Here is a 21,309-nt window from a genome sequence, read left to right as displayed (position 1 = left end):
CATAATAAAACAAACAGTACTAAACTGCCACAGTTTTCAGGATAATAGTAACATGATAGTTTTGAATGTATTCTACAGTTTAAGTCTCAGTTAGGGTTCTTTCAACTATAAGAAGATAAAATTCGGCTGTTTTTTTATTTTGAGATTTGCAGGACTTTGTATGACCACAAAGGCTTCAGAAAGTGAAAGGTAAAATAAAAAATGGCTTTATATCCATCCAGGCCAGTTGAGAGATGTAATCTTTCCAGCATGTCATGGGTCTGCCATGGGGCTTCCACACAGTGGGACATGTCTGCAACACCCCACCCAGGAGGTGCCCAGGGGGCATTGTAGTCAGATGCCTAAACCATCTCAAGTGGCCCTTCGATGTAAAGGAGAGGGGATCTACTTTTTGCCCTTCGCAAATGACTCAACTCCTCATGCTATTTCTAATAGAAGGGTCAGCCACCCTTCGGTCATGTTATTGACTTGTTGCCAATTAACCTTATTTTTATAGCACGAGTTCACAGAAACAGCCATCTCAGAGTTCATCATACTGTAAGGTAAGGATCCTACAGAATTAGAGAAAAACCTCTGTGAGCAACCACTTGGGGGCAGTGTGGAGGAAGAACTCCCTTTCAACAGGAGGCCACTGCAGGCAAAATCAGACTTTTGTAGGGGTAACCACAGAGAAACAATACAGAAGACAACCATTCATAATATGTAATAATGGCATCTGTGTTACCTGTTGCAATAATAACTACACAATTTATCAAAAAGGAAAGTTTTTAACCTAATCTAGAGAGTAGATTAGTAGAGAGGATGTCTGTGTCCTGAACCCAAACTGGGAGCTGGTTTCATAGTAAAGGGTCCTGATAGCTGAAGGCTCTGCTTCTCATTCTGCATTTAGAAACTTTAGGAACCACAAGTAAGTCTGCAGTCTGAGAGTGAAGAGCTCTGTTGGGATAATATGTTACTAGGACGTGTTTAGGATTTCACTCAAGACTTTTGTTTATGAGAAGGTTTTCTAATTCAATTCTGAATTTAACAGGGAGCCAATAAAGATAATCTAATAAAGAAGAAATATTATCTCACACAAGTCTGTGTTAGTACTCTCACTGTGGCATTTTGGATCAACTGAAGCTTTTTAGAAAACTTTCAAAACAGCCTGATAATAACTTACAATAGTCCAGCAGAGGTAACAAATGCATTGACGGTTTTCCAGCATCACAAACAGGATGGTTATAATTTTAGTGTTATTGCACAGATGAAGGAAGCTACCTGAATATTTGTGTAATGGATGAGTTAAAGGACATATCTTGGTCAAAAATTCCCCACAGTGTTGCTGGAGGCAAGAATAAGTATCTTATAATACAAAATATTTTTGAGATTTAGGTCCAAAACTGAAATTAGAAGTACAAAATTTCACATCAAAGCTTTTATAGCTACAATTTTATTTGAATTGTGTCATTTGAAGCCACAGAAGACACAATTGTATAAATAAAGTTTGGTGTCACTGACATAGAAATGAAAATGTATGCAGTGTTCTTTAATAATAATACTTAAGGGAAGCAAATACAACTGAAAAGCTGTCAGTCAAAGCATGGCAGACTTTTATGTGTGAGAAAGACACATAGTTTACATGAACAAACTAGAGTCTATCAGATAAATATGATTAAAACCAGCAGCACACATTTCCTTGGTCTCTGCAGTAAAATAACGAATGCGATATCACATGCCTCACCGAGCAGCACAGAGGCGAGTCCAAGTCTGATGAAAGCAATATTTACTTATTTCTCCCAGTTTTCTGTTGACACACACAAAACAGCTCCTCCGTAATGAAACTGTGTTCACAGTGAGGTCAGTTTTGATACAGCTGTAATCAAATGCACTTAAGCCATAATCCTACCTCAGAATACGGTGAACATTCTATCTCTTCCTCTCGGCTCTTTCTCCCCAGTTCTGTCACAGCACAATGCCACCTTATTCAGTACTACATGAAAACAAAGCTTCATATAAGCATGTTCAAACTCATATGAAGCTTTAGAAAAAGGGTAAAGTTTTGTTAAAGGTGTATTTTAGTGCAAAGTACACCATTCACAGGGTGCTGCTACACAGTAGCTTACTTGACTAGGCAGGTGACCCACATGCTGAAAGGCCACTGGGTTCAACTATTTTCTGCATGTCATTCCCCCTTGCTCTTTCTCTGCTTTCTTGGCTACTGTCCTGACAATTACTCCAACAACATACTACATATGTATAATATAAACTCTATACACACATCTCTTTTAGTGTTTTACATGTTAATAACCAACACTTGGTTTTGTTTCATAATATTTGCCTATGCAAAAATCAACCCTATTAACTCTAGGGATGGTCCATAAACAAATACACAAACAAACATTTATTGTCTCCAGGATATGGAATCCAAATCCAGTTTTCATGATCCTCTGGCATGATCATGATCCTTTGAGTTTGTTGTGAACTTTTTTGACATCTGTTGAATCTGCATCTAATTCATCGTGGTACAACTATCCAAATCATCCCCAGATGATGAATTATATCCAGAAATCATATTTTTCTGTAATCTGCAACAGATTTTCCAAGTATGTAAGTAACTGCAAAAACAGTTAACATGGTAAACATTGCCATTGCCATTCTAAAGTGCTAGACGCTTCCTCGATGCTTTTTATTGCTCTTTCCTTGTAGCTTAACTTGACATCTGGTCATAATGTGGGCACAGGAATATAAAACCCATTTTTTCCCAAGTCAGTCTTTGATATGTAAATTGCCTATATTTGCATAGTGCTTTACTAGTCCTAAGGACCCCAAAGCGCTTTACACAACCAGTCATCCACCCATTCCCACACTGGTGGGAATGGGTTGTAGCCACAGCCACCCTGGGGCACACTGACAGAGGCGAGGCTGCTGGACACTGGTGCCACCGGGCCCTCTGACCACCACCAGTAGGCAACGAGTGAAGTGTCTTGCCCAAGGACGGGGATCGAACCGGCAACCTTCCGATTACAAGGCAAACTCCCAACTCTTGAGCCACATATGGATCCTGTGTAGTTTTAATTATAAGACCATCAATATCTCTGCCACTACTCATCCATCTTCCTCGTTGTCTTCATCCTCCCTGCTGTTTCTCTCTTAGCATCTCTTCCATAATGGATGTGCTCCAAAACCTTACATACATGGATTTTGTTTATGTGTGCAGTGGTGTGTGCAAACACACACGCCTGTATAAATTCTGACCTAGTTCATGGAAGCAGCACTGGTTGCTGTTGAAGAGAATTTCAATCCCTTCTCAGTGAAACAATCACATGATGATTCATGTTATTACACTTTAAGATGTTTTCCTTATGTTCGCTTTCTGTTTTTGAACTATAACTCACAAGATTACTTCTTTATGTTGATGTTTTTTCTGACTAAGCTGCTTTATGCAAGTGCAAATAGGTAGATCAATGCTTGCTTAATTTTATCTTCAGCTATATTTATGTACATTCTCTGTCTTCCTTGGTCACACACAAACGCACATTTGCATGAATTTCTAAACTGAATACCTACACCAAAGCCATGCATTCACTGTTTGTCTGCACACAGTGCCAGTGGCATCTGAGGCGCCCACTGGCTAGTGTTCCATTCAGTAAGATGAGTGACAATGACATTTCTGGGCCAAAAGGATAGCTGAGGGATAAAAGCAGACATGTGTAGGGAAGGGATGGAGTGAGAGAGCATGGAAACCCACTTGCCGAGTCATGCTCAGTGAGCTGTACACAATTTCTAGAGAGTCAAATGGTGAAGCAGTTGCTTTTCTGTGAGCTCACTCTACTCATGTTTTTCAGAACAGTAAAGACTTTTATTTGCTCCAAGTTTGCTCTTCAGTTTGTTGCAATTGAATAATTTTGTTGCAATAAAAAGCAGAATGCAATGATTTGCATTTTCCAGAAACCCACATTTTATTCACCATAGAATGCAGAAAACATATCATATCATAATGTTTAAACTGAGAAAATGCCCGAGGACATTTTGAATTTGATGGCAGTGACACATCTCAAAACAGTTAGGGAGAGGGTCATATTTACTGCTGTGTAGAGCCCCCTCTTCTTTTTAAAAACAGCCCATAAACATTTGGGAACTGAGGAAACTAGTTGATTTACTTTTAAGAGAGAGATGCTGCCCCATTGTTGTCTAATTGGCTTCTAGCTACTTGACAGTCCTGGGCCTTCTTTGTCATATTTTTTGTTTCACGATGCAACAAATGTTTTCAATTTATGAATGATTTGGACAGCAAGCAGTTAATTAAGCACTTGAATTCTTCTACTATAAAGCCAAGCTCTTTAAACAGTATATACCTTTAAGCACTGATAGTGTTTTTCCAGAGGTGCAAGCTGCAAGTTCCAGTACCATCAGAGATGCAGGCTTTTGAACTGAACGCTGGGCAGACTGGTGAACCTCTGGCCATCTTTACTTTTGACAAACCTAGTGTTTCTGCATTTTTTTCTTATGCCCAATCATCTTATAGAGCTACTGCCAATTCACCCAATTAGCTACAAAATGTTCTTCCAACTGTTGTTTTTTTTTCATCTTTTGAGATGTATTACCATCAAATTCAAAATGAGCTAATGAAACAGTATAATGTCTCAGTTTAAACATTGCTGATATGTGTTTCTACAAACAAAAAAACTGTTTTGTTTTTTAAATAATTGCATTCTGTTTTTGGTTGCATTTTCCACAGCATTCTAACTTTTTTGGAATTGAGGTTGTAAATGAGGAGGGAAGATAATAATGATGGACAGAGATAAAAAAAAATAACAATAACAATGAAAAATATAAGTAACTATAATTTGTGCAACCGTGCAATTAGTTTCAATTGTATTTTTGTGCATTTAACAACAGTTTCTATTGTGATGTATGTATTTCTTCATTTAATTTTTGGACCTCCAGGTCGTAAGCAATAATTAAATAACTAGGTTCAAGGTTCAAGGTTCTTTATTTGTCACATGCATAGTTATACAAGTATAACACACAGTGAAATGTAGCCTGACACGCTACATTTCAGAGGAAGAACATTATATATATATATATATATATATATATATATATATATATATATATATATATATATATATATATATATATATATATATATATAAATAGTATATACATTGGGTGAATGTGCAGTAGTAGCAGCAAGCAGGTGAATTCTGTACATTAATATGAATAGACATCTGACTATTTTACAGAATAGACAATATAAACATATTTAAAATTAAAGGAATTTGAAATGTACATGGTGCCTTGGTTTAGAGTGTCTGGAAGAGAGTCCTGTCTCAGTCAATTATAGATGATGTGAGAGGGCGGGTGTGTGTGTGTTTAACTATACTAAATCTTCTATTTTAATGGCAAACTCACATTTTGCAGCTAACTGTTGCCATAACTCTCCCTTAGGTGGCACCAGAGGCCTGGCATTTGGTGCTGCAAGCACAACAATGTATGCTCAAGGGGCTTCCTCCCATGTATGGAGATTGAAGTGGTGTTGCAGCATGGCCTTCTGGGTAAATGTCATGTGGCACAGAGGGCATCTGAAAGGCTTAAAACCAGTGTGGACACCTATGTGAGTCAGATTATTCTTCTGAGAAAAGACTTTTCCACAGACCAAACAGAAATACTGTCTGTGTTCCTTCAGGTGGCCCACATAGCTCTCAAAGTGCTGAAAGACTTTGTCACACTTTCTGCATAGGTATGGCTTTTGGAACACTACTGTATCCGAGTTATCTGCAGCAAAATGAATCTTGGACAGAGGTGTTTTAGGGTGGCAAAAAAGACTAGAGTTCCTTAGCTTTCCACTTTGTTGCAGTTGATTTGCCTTTGGCATGTACTTCTTTTCCTCTTCTGGTGAATCTTTAACATCTTGTTCGTGTTGGTTTTTGGAACTATTTACCAGTTCTGTGTCAGCTGCAGAACTGATCATGGTGGCTGTGGAAGACATTAGGTCATGTAAAACTGCAGAAGGGTGTGGATTACCTGCAGTGTGAGGAACATGAGATAATGGGTTGCTTGTGTAACATGGCAGAGCATCTCCTTCTTTGCCCAACTTCAGCATGTCAAGACAACATTCTGCATCTTGAGATAAGTCGATTTTGGCTTGTCTGAGTTCTCTCAGTCCTATGGTATCCACCTTGGCTTCTTGGCCGGCTGTCAACCTGGGGTTTACCACGACTGTTCCAACTTCCTTGCTATTTGTTTTGTGGATGATAGCGTCGGGCAGGGCTGCATCCCTTTCCTTCGGATTATCAAAGCTGGAACCAAGCCACCTGCTGCTGAGCTGCTGGGTTTCCTTCTCCTCTGAGAGTCTAGTCAGATTCGAGAAAGGCGTGTTGGGACTGAGGTACTGTGAAATAGCCTGGACACACTTCTCCACCACCTGGCTCATCTGGAGTACACTGGCTGCAGTCAAGTAGCTCACCAGTTCTCTCTGAGGGACCTGCATACCAGCAATGGATGAAGCAATAATGAATATTAAAGAAACAGCACCAACCATAAGAAAAAGAGGACTTATTATACTTCTTTGTGAGCTTCTGAGACCGTGAGTCATGCAGAGCTACTATAATAGAATGTAAGAATAAAAATATGGATTGAAAAATTTGTACAATAGGTTCCCCCTTAAAATAATATTCCTCTTGTTCACTTTAAATATGGATCTATTATAAAACTATATCTAGAACCTTTCATTATAGTACAGAAATGAGTGATTATACAGTAAAACAAACACCTCAGCTCAAAAGACTTTTGATATATGGCCATATTCAGCTCTGTGATTACAGAAACACTAGATCTTGCACCTCTAGGAACCCTGTGTAGCAGGACAGGAGTAGTGTCTTGGCAACCTTCATGTTGGAAACAACAGCCACACTCAGCTCTGATCGGCCTTTGTGAAGCAGGAACTGATCACGCAGGAAGTCTGAGGATGCTGCAAGCACCACTCTGTGACCTTGGAACTGGAGAGGATGGACAGTAGAGTCCTGTGGCCTGCCCAAGATGAGCGTGATGTCACAAAAGCGATGTTCTTCTCTAAGATCATTCATTTTGCTGAGGATGGAGTCCCCGTGGTTGGGCAAACTAAACTGCAGAGTCTCAGAACAGCCTGGCATGATGGTCTGTCTATAGTAAGAGCATAGTTCTGTTATCATATGGATGCAAGTGTGAGCTGCATAGATTACCCTAATTTTTCATGTTTATTAAAAGGCTCCAAAATGTGGATAACAACCATGTTTTCATTTTCATTTTTCAAATAGGTTTTGGGCCCTGTGTAGGAGTGAGTATACTGCATGTGTGACATTTAAACACTGTAAAAGTTCTGGCATTGTTGGAGATACCATAACATTAGCCCTAAATAACATGATTTACTGGCAAATTCAAACATGTCATAATCAGTCAAATCAATATCTAGCGATCCAGCCCCACCTTGTACTGCAGCCTCATGCCGTGGTAACGGTTCCTGGGTGAGGAAGGATGCTTTGCTTGGATGAGAACCCCAAATAACTTTGAGGAAACACTGGCCTCTCTATTCACCTGATCTCCTTACCGGTTCTGGCGTTCCTGAGGTTTAATTAACGCTCTGCGGATGCGGAAGGATTTATTTCGGTAAAGAAACAGGCATCCTGACTTGCAGTGGCTCTTTGCTGAGGAGGCTCGTGGCAGCAGTGTGTGTGTGGGTGCCTGCGTGCGTATCCACGTTATGCAAGAGGGGATGAAGTAATTAACCCCTTCAGTGCTTTTAGTTCAGCCTTATATCTATCTATCTATCTATCTATCTATCTATCTATCTATCTATCTATCTATCTATCTATCTATATATATATATATATATATATATATATATATATATATATATATATATATATATATATATATATATATATGTGTGTGTGTGTGTGTGTGCGTGTCTATATATATATATTTTGTGTATATATATATATATATATATATATATATATATATATATATATATATATATATATATATATAGGCACACACATATGTGTGTGTGTATATATATGAAGAATTTGTTGTTCTGCAATGATGCTCAAAGCAAAACACAAACACACTTCGTTCATGTCCTCCTTGACTTCTCAGTGTACATAGCCATAGGTAAAAGCTTTACATGGTTGGGACCTTGAAATTAAACACATTTGGTTTACTTAAAAAAACAAAACAGTTTTAATGGGCTGTGTTGGTATTCACTGGTATTCACTGTCCCACCACTTGCAGCCTTGGAGCAAATTGAACAGGTGGACTCAAATTGTAATGTGCAGCAGACTTATGATGCTTTTTTTATTTTCTGTAATATTTTCTCAGTTTGGTCACCTCAAACGTAGAGCTCTGGCCTTGTGCACGGAAGACCCTCCCACCTTCTGCACGTCAAAGAACTATTCTTTGCCTTTGAAAAACATGAAGCAATGATTTACAGTAAACTGCAACTGAAATACACACTATCAAGGGTTTATGTATTTCAATAATCAATCATAAAGAGAAATATGGTTGGTATAAACTGAATGCATTCTAATTAAGTTTTAATCAATTTCATTTGATCAAATTCCATTAAATTTTACATTTTAAATTGTACTTATGTTACGAAATTACATGGAAAATTAACATGTAATTAATTTATGTAAAGTCAGATATTTTTTTGTGTGTATTCAAACCTTCTTTTTGCCCGGGTTAGGCAATTAGAAGAAAATCTGTCTTAAAGGGAGGGTGGCCTTAAAGTAAAAGGTGCTAAAACACCTTGTTTCAAACAGTGTAAGATAAACTTTGAGCAGAGATTAACCTGAGAATTAGCACAATAGAAACCCTTTAAGGCAGAAAACTTCACTTATATAAATGAAGAGCTTTTACAGTCATAGTACATAAACATGTTCTATCATCATCATCTGTTTGTATAATGCACAAGCTTGAAGACCAAATATGAAGATTGTCTTGTTTGTCTTGTTTGTTTTGCAAGTTTATTTTGAACACATTCTTCTATATTTTAGCACAAAATGTATCTCTATATATCTTGAAAAATATAGATAAATTGTGTGGTCAGCTGTGAAATGCATTTGACTTCTTTTAATAATGTGTGGACAGAGTTTTGCATTCCAGTGGTCATATGATGCAAATAGATTGAAGTTGCTGATCTATGCGGCTTTGGGGCTGCACACAAAATGTGTATTTATTGAATTAACTCAAAGAAAAAGAATGTGAGGATCATCAGTGGCAGGGTCAGGTCTAAAGAGCTAATAAATCTGAATGGTTGCTACACTGTTCCAATTTGTGCCAGAGGATAATATTTTGGAACTTTTAAAGTGTTCCAAAGGAGATGAGAAAAAGAAAGGATTTAATCCAAAACAGAATCTTGGAGAGACATCTCTCTGTTTTTGGTAACAGAATGTCTTTGTAATATCAACCATTCATCACAGAACATTTTGTTCAATCAGGTAGAATTTGAATTTTACATATACATATGTTTCCCTGTTGCAAATGGGCCAAAAAGTGAGACGCAACAAGGTTATTGCTTTCTGTTTGACCAAATCTTCCCAAAATTCCTGTCACCTGTGGTTTTTAGGTCACCACTCATCCCGTGGTTATTTCAGTCAACTTTGTGGTGTAGAGAAATATTTCCTTGCACTTTTATTTATGTAACCATGTTGATTTAGACATAGACATGGACTTTATTTAATCTCACACTGGGGAAATGAACTTGTTGCAGCAGCACAAGTGACAGGAAAAAAAAGGTGAATTAGACATGGATTAGAAAACAATGTGTCATTTAGCTAAAAAAATAATGTGACTATGTGAGCTTTTGTAGCTGAAGTCTCTCTCTTATATCACTGTCCCCAGTATACTGAATAAAATTTAGCAAAATTTGCAGTGCCAATAAATCTAATAAAGCAGTGGTTCTCAAACTGTGGTATGTGTACCACATGGGTTTCCTCTAATGGTACGCGGGAGGACTCCCCCCAAATTTTTAAGATTAAATAATATAGCATGTTCTTTTTGAGGGATTTCTGAAAATTTTAAATGTACAGCTCTGCTATCACTTCCGACATAAATGAAGACAGGAAACTAAACAGCAGTGGCGTTTGTAGGGCTATGTGGTGGCAACACAGTCATTAATATACTGCTGCATGGGCTGAGCTGTAGTTACATCGTAAGGTTTTAAAAACTGAGCTTTAAAAAAAACTGTGGTAATGAAAACCGAGAGAGGCCGACAGTGATCACCGACTGTTTTTAGGGGCTTGTTCAGATTAAATAGAAGAAGATACAAAGCTTTAAAACATGTTAAAAACACAACAGCCTTAATAAACGCAGAGTAGTTTGGACCCAGATGCAGGGTTCATAAGTCATCATTTAAAGACCGGTGAATGTTTTAATGCAGTGCAGTTGTTATTATTATCACTTGTCACATCCTGTTTATGACAGTTAAAATAAATAACATTAATATAACAAATAAATAAAAAATAATTAAAAATAATTATTTTTAATTAATTAAAAATATACAGATTTATTATTTTCTATAGTTGTTTGATTTAACTGGATATTAGGCTAATCCAGCAAGGGCATTTATACATTTTCTAATTTTTTTTTAAATTATTATTTTGACGTTTTGGTCCTCCATACATGACCAGAGTGGCGCTCATCATGGAGAATGCCGTTTATTTTACTGTGCCAGCTACAACACCATCGATCTATAATGCTTAAATGAGTAAAAAACATTTTAATGTCGTGGCTGGGAGGGATTTTTAGGCTCATGACCTTAAAAAAGGTCAAAGCTATAAAAATGTGTTCAAGGAAAAGTAGCCCACAGTATTTTCATATGAACTGAAGCGAAGTAGACCTGTAAAGGGGCCAAAAAAACCGTAATTAATCACGCATCCACAAGTAAACACTGTTGCTGATGGCTGATATATCGACGTCGTTTTTATTTTTTCTACGTCAAACGCGGAAGGAGCGAGAGAGACAGAAGCGAGCTTAAACAGAAAAAAGGGGCATTCTGCTCCGCCCTCAAACCTCCATAATCTGTCGCTGTATCAGTGTGTCCGCTCATAACAGGAGGCTTCTACGGTGGAGGTTTCAGTCCGTGCTCTATTTGACCTTAAAGAAAACATGTCGGGTTAAAAAAAAGAAAATACGGAGAGCTGACCTACAGTGTAGTTAGTGTGGAGAGTAAAACGAAGCAGTCCCAGGGAAATATGTAAAGACCAACAGGATGGCGCTTGAGGGAGAAAATAACGAAGCAGCGGGTACTTTTATTGACAGCTATGGTGAACATTCAGGAGCCGTCGTAGCTTAGCTGTAGCGCGAAATTGACCCAGCGCTGGACTACACGCCGACCCGAGCGGACGGAAGGGAAGCTGAAGCAGCCGTAACGTAAAGGAGGGAGAGTAAGTGCGAGCGTGTGTGCGGGTGATGCTGAGAGGAGTCATTGTTGCTATGAATTTAATCGTGCTTACGGTTAGCGCAGTAACTTAGCTAGTCGAGCTGGGCTTCATCAGTTGGTGTGTGGCAGTCAGACTTGCTAAACTTTGCTTTTTTACAGAAAGTTTTTGCTGAGCATGTGCCTGCCATACTTGTGTTTACGTGGTAAATACAGAAACGGCTGCGCACAAGAAACTTACTAAGAAAATCCATTTAGTTAGATTTTCACTGCAGTCCACTCTCAGTTTATCAAACATGCCCCTGTAAAGAAAAAGACTCTAATGATCATTGATTTGGATCAGGATTTTATTACAGCCTATATGTACTGCTGTGCCCATCTGCCATCAGCAGTCCGTTATCAACCAGTAATTCGAGTTTTGAAAACCTGAAGAGGCAGCACCTTTACAGACCTTCAGGAAAAAGCTGACCTTCATGAAGACCTCCTCTGCAGAGCTTTGCATGTTTGTTGACGTGAATAAAGCGATGTCAACTCAGCGATGTCAACAGTTTACATTTATTTATAACTAGTTTAACCCTTTATTACCAGATTATATACCTACGTACATCATTAAAGTATGATGCTATAATACATTATATACTGGGACATAGCATTCTAATCTGGCATTCCATTCTATACCACGACATTCTAATCTTTACTATGACATTCCATTCTATACCACGATATTCCACACCTTACTGTAATGTTCTGTTCAATATGACATTTCATTCTATACTATGAAATTCCTTTCTATATTATGACATTCCAATCTTTACTATGACATTCCATTCTATACTACGACATTCTACACCTTACTATAACGTTCCTTCAATATGACATTGCTTTCTATACTATGTCATTCCCTTCTATACTATGAAATTCCTTTCTATACTATGTCATGCCTTTCTATGCTATGACATTCCATTCTGTACTATGACATTCCATTCGGTGTACAGTCAAATTGTCTATTAAACTGAACTGTACAAACATATTCGATTGTGGAATTGTATAAAATGTTTGTATATGCCATATACGCGTCGGCACTCACAATGTCTCATCAAGATTGGTTCACTCGTATAGGAGGAGATAGGGAGCATACAAACATGTATAGTATGATTTTTCTATTTTGTTAAACTTTGGGTGTTCAGGAACTAATTCACTGGGGAGCTGCATCCTAGAATTATTAGTTTTCTATACTCTTACTTGTTTTTCCTTCTTATCTCTGAGCTTTATCTTAGGAATTTGCTTTTTTTCAGTTAGCACCCAATGAGGATTTAGCATATTTCAGTTTCGTCTTTATGGTCTACAAGCGTGTAGTTTTAGTTTAGTTTTTATTACTTTCTTTCTTAGTTTTATTTATTTATTTATTTTTTGCCATTATTAGGATATAGAGACTATTCATTAGGAGCATGTATTTTAGAACTTAAGAATAATGCAATTTTTAATGGCACTTAATTGATGATCATATAAAATAGTAATCCCAAGTCTCACCAGGACACAAATGCATGTCTCATCAAGTGTGTTGTGATGTTGTTACTTCCCATTTTTCTCATAATTCTTGTCTTTATTTCTGTTAGTCTTGCTCATTTAGTTTTGTATTTTAGTTTATTCTTAGTTAACTCCACTAACCTCCCTGTTACTGGAGTTATAGCTTAAATACATAAGCTGTAAAATGTATTTAAGCTATAAATACATAGCTCAAGATACGTCTATCTTGAGTGCAAACTACACAACAGGAACACAGTCTCTAAACCGATTTAAGCCTTACATTAGTGTGTCGTACAGTTCCTCATTACAGACTGTCTGTGATAAGCCTAATTATTATAGAGGCCTGTAGACTGAACTCATTGTCATGTTGGAAACAGCTTAATTGTATTGCATGACATATTCCTGGCACCCCAGTACAGAACTCACTTTAAATTGGTGTGAATAGCATGTCTAACTAGTCTAAAGACTCAAACAATGGAGATTTGTCCAGCTGCTTACTGCCTTCTTCCAAAGTCTCCCCTGCTTCTTTTAAATCAGTACTTTAGTGAAAATGTCTGGCAGCTCCTTCCATATTGTAACAGATTTTATTTGCTGAAGGTTTTTAGGCAGTAATCATATACTGCTTTTAGATCACCAAGGAGAGGCTCCTGGGAAACCTTTGAATGAAAACCACTAAGAACAGGTTGCTTTATGCTTGCAAGAGCTTGCAGCATTCAACACATATAAATGCAAGGTAGAAAAAATAAATCAACCATTATCTTAATCTAAATTCGTGTCCTCCCTGAAAAGGCATTTGTAACAGCTTACTCTGATTTTTATCAGTAAATGGGAATACTTTAATAACTGGAAATATTTGTTGCTCCAATTGAAAAGGATACAGACCAGTTGAACAGGAGAATGATCTTCTTTATGTCGTTGGAAAATGAGCTCAAGTATGAATAAACTCCAGCGATAAGGTCGGTTGCACAGTATTAGACCGTTTTGGTAAGATGTAATAAAAGGGGATTCCCTCATCCCTTTAATCAACAGCGCTCTCAAGAACCTTTGACAAAAACCCCAACTTTGAGTCTTCATGGGGGTAGGGTTTATTACAAACCTTTTACATTACAAAGCTTGCTAGATTTATGATTTGAATGGATTCTTTATAGTAGTGATGATTAATTTTGCAAGCCTGTACTCTTGAGAGCAGTCAGTTTCCAGTTCAAGCTTTATAATTTTTGAAATGTTTGAATCATCTGTCATCAGTAATACTAAAAAGAATTCTTATTCTGACTGTATGCCATTTGAAGGAAAGTGCTGGTGATAAGAGTAAAGATGGGTTAAGGTCAACATCTATCACAACAAGGATATACTGAAGTAGTATAACTATGTTAGGTTTAGATCTGACATATATACAGTTTACCACTGCTGTCTTATTTTAGTTGTAAAATAACCACTAATAGCCTTGGTAATGTTTCAATTGTGTATAGAGCTGGCACAGTTTTCAAAGACAAATAAACTGTTTTATTTACTGGAAGGACAACATCAGTGACACAGGCATGTTATGGGGAAAGTACATTATTCTTGCATCAGTGTGTGCAAGTTTTATCCAGGTCATGTACAAAGAACCGCACTGTCAGCTGTTGCAGTGGAGAAAAATTAGTTGAGTGGTTTAAAATGGAACAGCACGATGAGAGCTTCATGTTGTTTCATATCACAACTTTCTTTAAATAATGTTTATGACCCTTTTAGGAACCACCACAACACAGAGAGACTTGTGGCTAGATTAGAGCAAGGTCCAAGGAAGAAAAACACCCCGTTGTTGGAGGGTTTAGTGTGCAATGCAAATGTGAAATTGCTCAATTAATTCTGACCCTGAACTTTATTATTTTCAGACAGCTTAACAGCCTTCTTCACTTGTGACTGAAAGTCTGTGCCAGCATGCTTCACAGTTAGCAACTTGCTGTGTGTTGTTGTTTTTAAATAATGTACTCGATGATTTGCTCGTCACCTCTTATCTGCCTCTTATCTCTTGCTCACCACTGCATTCTTTATATTTTGGTTGATTGACCATCACTGACCATTCGCAGGAAACAGCACTGGTGTATTTTTAGCCAAAAAGTCACATTGGGTAAAGTTCCAGCTTACCTCTGTCTCTTTCTCTGTATCTGCTGAATTAGTTAACCATAGATGCTATAAAAGATGGATGTAGTCACTGCGATGTCACCCACTTGTTTTCGACTTTCAGAGTTGAAGTCTTTATGCTAACATTTGGTGTAGGAAGTCATATTTGGCGTACACGTCAGCTTATTACTGTTTAGTAGCAGAGTAATAGCAGTCTAACAAAACAGCACAAGCTTATTGGCTTGGCTGCGTAACTCAGTGAGCCCTTATATTTGTCAAATGATCCATTAAAATGATCCAAAGGGCATAGAGTAACATAGATACAGTGAAGAGGTCCAGTTCATTGACTCCAGTTATAAAATGTGAGGCACACCACAGCATCAAGGTGGATGAGTTATTAAAGCCTACCTCTTTACCCTCTTTTGAGTTGTTGTGAAAGAAGGGAACTCAAATCAGTTTGTACCAGCCTGTAAACATGCTTTTTAATCTTCTAAATGTATGCATTTCAACATAGGAAACTATGGGTGTCGCCTTCATTTTTCTGTTGCTTATGATGTTACTTGGCAACAGATCTGGGGTAAACAGCATTTTGCTACTTATGTACTTTGCATATGAAATAGCTACTGTAAAGAACTAAACGTATACATAGTTATACCTATAATGTATACCAATACCTAAAGCATCATAAAGAATGTGCTGAAGGTGGTCATTGTCACTAGATGTTGTTGTTTTATGTGGTTACTACTTGATCCAAGAATCTTGTGTAAAAGAGCTGGTACTTTCTGATAAAATATAATTATATATTAATCACGTAGGGAAATGCCAATCTTGACTTTTTCCAGTTTCTATTTAATATTAATACCATGACTTTGGGCTTTCTGGAAATATCGAGTACTGATCTGATACCAGTGTTAAATTAATTATATAGAATCCTTATTGTGAGATTGAAAATCCCTTTTAATGTATAACATTAGTGTAGACTTCTAACATGTATGGTACATAGATCATCTACTCTAAAGTCACTGACTCTGTTTTTAAAGTGCATTTTCCTTAAACAGTTTAGAGACGGTGTCCCTGTTGTGTAGTTTGCACTGATTCCAAATTACACCTCATGCACTAACAATACAGTCCAGCCTTCTCCTCTTAATGCCAGAACAGTATGTCCCCAGCCAATAATTTGATCAGCTAATGGTGAAAAAGAGCAGATCCTTGGTCCATTCAGTCCACCTCTCTGCATTCCTGCCACAGCTAGCAGCAGAGCTAACATAGCACAGAAGAAGCGAATAGCTGAGGGACCGTATTTTGGACGTATTTCACGCTTCTGCTTGTATGCTCGCAAAAGTTTTTAACATTGGTCAAAGTGACCTGATAAAGTGAGCCCTTCTCATCCTCGTCATGTTTGGTCAGTAATCTTATTTAAGAACACGGAAGGACGTGGGTTTTTGTGTAACTCTTATTGGTGAGCCTTTATTATGCCAGGCACGATTATTTCTCTTCACCTGTTTACTGTCAGCTCCTTGTCTGTGAGTGAGGAATACATATTCCTAATTTCACCGATCTCCTATTGATACTGAGTATCAGCAGATAACCACAGCCAAGGTATTGGAACCGGAAAAAGCTGGATGATATTGGATCATGTCTAAATTCTGTAAGACAGCATCAGTACTGGTAATAGTATTTACGTAACCTTCACCAGCTGTGAGATGTCTCTTGCCCACCAGAGTCATTTGTTTTGGCTTCATATTTGCGGTGCTGTGCAGCTGCATTTCGCACATACCCCTGTAGCAAAGAAGCATTTTTTTACTCAGTGAGTCACAGCGCTCATCTGCAGCTGGTAAAATATCTTGGACATGAGCAAAACTCTTCCAGTATGTGCGGCAACTATTCCTATTCAGCAGGTCGACTAATCTCTTGCTGAAATCAGATTTTTTTTTCTGCTGTTTTCCTTATTTGCTGTTTTTTTAGGGTTTTTTTCTCCTTATAATGAAGAGAATTGGGGTGGGGTGATAACTCTTGACGTTCTGGACCCTTTTGAAGCCTCATAACCCAAGTTATCAAATATCGTGCTGTACTGATTACAGTGACTCAGCTGCTAATGATGAATAAGTGATTCCAGCAGCCAACCTTCCATCTATCTTTTTTCTTTGGCTCATCAAGCTCAGGTTCACGGTGAGACTTGAGGCTTTCCCGCTGTCATCAGGCAAGATGGAGGATACACCCTGGAAATGTTGACAGTATAATTTCAGCTCCATGCGAGAGTCTTTGCCGCATACAGTTATTATATGTGGTGACACTAGGTTTTTTTGCTCTTTTGAAGCTTTGAAGCTTCTCACAGTTTTACTAAAAGATGGGTAAATAATAATAATCGAGTTTACAATTTGTTGTGTTACTGCAAGCGCAATATTAGCTTTTCAACAGAAGGAGAAGCCGACACGGGAGGTGTTTCAGTCTTGTCTGCTCTCTTGATCACCATTTGTGTGTAACTCAGAAACTGTTGCAAACATATAAGTAAATGGTGTTGCAGTTGTTGGAGTTGTGAAACAACTCCTTATTTCTCTTGGTTTGCTTTTGCTGTTGTGTGTTCTGGATGTTTTCTTCGTAATGTAATCGGAATAGTGTTTTTTTTTTTTTTTAAGATGTTAATTGTATAAGAAAGGGCAGTAATGTTTTATATAGCACAGCCTTGAGTGTGGGTTTTCATTCCTCCTCTTCACTGAGTTGGAGTATTTCTACATACATAGCAACAGAAGTAATGTAGGTGAACATGCACTGCTCTACTTCAGTAGAAAAAAAGTGTTTCCTTATATTTTCCTTTCCACAGAGTATGTGCAATTTCTATGTTTTGTGCATGTTTTTGGGGAAGTGTCAACATGCTAAAACAAACACAGCGTTGTGTCAGTATATGGTAAATGGGTTGAATGTGTTTTTATGAACTTTAGTCACAACTCTGTTATGGCTCTGTTTGCTCAGTTACTAATATTAAATCCTATAGTGAAACCAATCCTTTCCAGTTGCAGTCTGTTGGGCTCTATTCTGATGTTGTTTTCTTTTAATTAGTTTTCCTTTCTTCTGTGGGGGAAAAATCATTAAAATATTGTGATATTTTGTCAAAAGACAAAAGGGGGATTTTTACATGTGACCTTTTGAGAGATAACAGCAGCGCAGGTTATTTTAACAGAGCAGCGTGTGTTGACTTGTCAGAACATAACGATATAGTTTCTTTATCTTCACTGTGCTGCAGGAGCCCAAACACTAAACACAACCGATTAAAAAGTACCTTAGATAAAGTGGAATAGCTCGGCAACATAAATATAATATGACAAAATTAAATAGTCCAGACAGTCAAGATAACACAAAAGATGGGGTCAGTGAGTAGAAATTTAATTATAGTACGATAAGAAGCTTGATAAGTAAACATGTAAAGAGCTGATTGAGGACTTGGAAATAAAAAATTAAATACACCTCTAGGACCAAATAGTCAAGATTGTTACACAGGTCAAACAAGCCTCTGTATAGCTTGACATCAATAGTGACTCCAGAGTGTCATACAGCACCAACAGTGCATCAAGCAAGGATGCAACCGTCTAATTGTGAAGCCAGATTAGTTTCTATAGATAGCATCGGTAATGGTAAGAAGGGACTTTTGCTTAACTAGATAGTTGTGCCGGTTAGTTGGTGTTTGTGAAATCATCAGATGTTTTCCTTTCATCAAAGTCATCAGTTTTTTGTATTTGTCTGCAAAGCTCCTGAATAAAATTGGCATTTTTACAACCTCTTCTAGAACTAGTGAAAGATGGCGATTGAGAGAAGTCCAGCTGGCCACTGTGATTTTATTTTCTTCTGTTTTATCCTTTTGCTGTGTATTTTATTGTGAGGGTTTTTTTTGTTTTTCAATTGAATTGGGGTGTGGTGCTAGCTGATAATGTTTTGGACCTGTGTGAAGCCTCATGAGTAAAGTTAGCAAAGAAGTTGTTATACTGAATACTAGGAGTCTCTCAAGTGTTGCAGTAAACGATAGCGTAAGCCAATCCAGCTAACAGCTTTTTCTCATCCATCTGTTTTCTTTTGCTTATTCAATTTAGGATTGCAGTGAAGCTGGAGCCTATCCAAGCTATATTACATTTCTAAGCCATTGTGGAAAGCCTTGGCAGCACCTAGAGCAGGGATGGACAACATTTTGAGCCACAGTAAACAGAACAAACACAGGAACTTTCTGTTAGAAAATGATACATTGGTCAGGCAAAGTTCAACAGCTCCACTGTCCTGGCCTGCGGCTGTGCTTTGAAGATGCTCTGAAATGTGGAGTGCAGGTTCAAGTGTCACTACTCCAATCTCACCAAGACTGCAAAGACTACCATCTCATAGTGTGGTTTCTTGCTGAATTTAATGTGTAGCTGAGCCTCCTTTTGAATCCACACTCACATGTGATTTTTTTTGGGCAGGAAGTGGTTTAGTTTAACTTTCAGTACATCCAAGTCATGGTCAAAATTCTTAATGAATGGGAATTACTCTGTTATAAAGCTGTGAATGGTAACCACTAAAGTTTTATGTTCTGTGTCTATAAACCGCCCCTCCTTCTGAGTTGTGTTGACCTAACAGGGTCAGCTGAGGTCTCCTTTGCTGTAGCCTGCTCCTGTGGTTCTGTCTGCACATAACTAATTGCTTTTATGGTGTCAGAACTGTGTTAAGTTACTGCTGGAAGTCGTATCCTTTCCTGCTGTTGTTTTCCTCAAGTGAACTGGCACAATTGCAGCTTTTTCTTAATGTTTCAGCCATCAATCTGCTTTTCAGTTTTGTTGGGTTTTCTTTCTCACTTAAAATGTAACTTTGATGTATTTGCTGTGATAATGTCACTAGTCACTTATTAAAAAATATTACAATATATTTCATTCTGCAGCTGTTTAGCCAGAACATGTTTTCCTGTAGCTTCCAGTATTTTGTCAGTAAGTTTTGATACTATATTTATTAAGATTGTTATTTAATAGTGTTGATTCTGCGTGGAGTCATTTTGTGCCTGCATGCCTTTTTTGTAAGTCTATTTCCAATTTGTGTATAGTATTTAAAGCAGTGTAATTATATCTAGTCTACTTATGCTATAGCTGTTATACAGTAACTACTAATCCACTTCCAAAACAGCACATGCTAATTCTGTAATTTCTCTGCCAGTCCTTGTATAGATTAGCCCCCCCCCCCACTGTAGTACTAATTCTTCAACTTTTATCAGCTTCTACTAAGTTGAGATCTATGCAACACAGTCTGCTTTTTTAAAAAAAAAAAATACACAAAAATTAGAGTTTTGAAGTTGTTAAAGAGCAATGCAGACAAATAAAACAGTTTAGATAAAGGAGGAATTCATTTTAAAGCTGGATTTTACTGGCTCTGTCCAGTAGAATGAAACAATCTATTCTGAGATGTGTTTGAGTGAACCTGTGAAGTTGTGACCAAAACAAAAAAAAAAATCCCAAACTATTAAACAGTCTGTTTTGTTTAATAAAATATAGAAATATATATAAGCATTAGTTAAAAGTTTCAATAAAATAAGTTGCCAGAACAAGAACAATGATAGAATGGAGAAAGGGTTAGGCTTAGGTGTTACAGTAAAGGTTAGCTTTAGGTTAGAAGACCAAGGAAGGATGAGATAAGTGGTTTAGACAAGAGAGTAAACTACTTAAAGACATTTACAAATAGATGAAACCGAAAGGAGGATTGCAGCGTAAGAGGAGGCTGCAGTAAAAGGAAAACTTAAAGAGCAGCTCAGATCACGAGGACCACCCCTGGAGAGGAACTGGGTGGATAGCCACAGTTCACAGTGGAAAGAATATTTTAGTTTGCAGAAAAGTTGCTCAGACAGGACAACAGTCTGTACAGAAGGATCTGCAGATAGGAATGTCCACTGGAAATTTGCATGGTAGCCTCTGGCAGGCTTCCAGCCCAGATAGACTTTAGTCACACACAACTTTTTCTGTGGTCAGCTGGCACTGCAGCCAACAGTCTGAAACTCAGAACCATAACCTTGAAATGTACAACAGACATTCAGCTTATTTTAAGATCGACTGCTGATGGTTATTTTAATTGTACAAAAAGCACCTTTAATCCTGACTTTTAATGAAGTCCAGCAGGCCAGGCTGAGTGAAGAGCTGGCGTTGTAACCAGAAGTGAAACCAAAAAGTCATAAAAAGTAAAATGTGTGAGAGCTGATAGCTCTGACCTCAACTTATACCAAGGCCCTGATAAGACGCAGCAAGGAACTGGTAAAACTCTGTGTGTGTGTCTGC

The 21,309-nt window shown here is 37.7% G+C and overlaps 2 protein-coding genes across 4 annotated transcripts in view; one reads left to right on the top strand and one right to left on the bottom strand.

Annotated features, from left to right (window-relative positions):
- Positions 1-5,144: 5,144 nt before the first annotated feature.
- LOC146383599 (zinc finger and BTB domain-containing protein 26-like) lies at positions 5,145-7,717 on the bottom strand. Of its 3 annotated transcripts, XM_084934932.1 has the most exons (3): positions 7,450-7,717; positions 6,828-7,146; positions 5,145-6,469 (listed from the first exon to the last, which is right to left on the bottom strand). In XM_084934932.1, the coding sequence occupies exons 2-3, from the start codon at positions 7,134-7,136 to the stop codon at positions 5,483-5,485; spliced, it is 1,296 nt and encodes a 431-aa protein (XP_084791058.1). In that variant the 5' UTR covers positions 7,137-7,146; positions 7,450-7,717; the 3' UTR covers positions 5,145-5,482. The 3 variants fall into 3 exon arrangements, with proteins under 3 accessions (XP_084791058.1, XP_084791057.1, XP_084791059.1); XM_084934931.1 differs by having other exon boundaries at positions 6,828-7,717; XM_084934933.1 differs by having other exon boundaries at positions 6,873-7,717.
- A 3,253-nt stretch (positions 7,718-10,970) lies between these two features.
- jak2a (Janus kinase 2a) overlaps positions 10,971-21,309 on the top strand; it is a 44,225-nt gene continuing 33,886 nt past the window's right edge. The window contains exon 1 of the mRNA XM_084934929.1: positions 10,971-11,411. The gene's annotated coding sequence lies outside the window, so the exon portion shown is untranslated. The remainder of the gene's footprint in view (positions 11,412-21,309) is intronic.

Source organism: Perissodus microlepis, chromosome 7 (assembly GCF_051167445.1).
Source record: "Perissodus microlepis isolate ML-2025 ecotype Zambia chromosome 7, ASM5116744v1, whole genome shotgun sequence".
Lineage (NCBI taxonomy): Eukaryota > Metazoa > Chordata > Actinopteri > Cichliformes > Cichlidae > Perissodus > Perissodus microlepis.
This window is presented reverse-complemented; position numbering and strand designations above follow the sequence as displayed.

Excerpts from the sequence above, each read along its gene's own strand:
- LOC146383599 (XM_084934931.1), bottom strand. The coding sequence starts at position 7,175 with ATGATAACAGAACTATGCTCTTACTATAGACAGACCATCATGCCAGGC. Across the intron at positions 6,470-6,827 it reads GCTACACAGGGTTCCTAGAG|GTCCCTCAGAGAGAACTGGT; the intron begins GTGCAAGATCTA and ends GCTGGTATGCAG.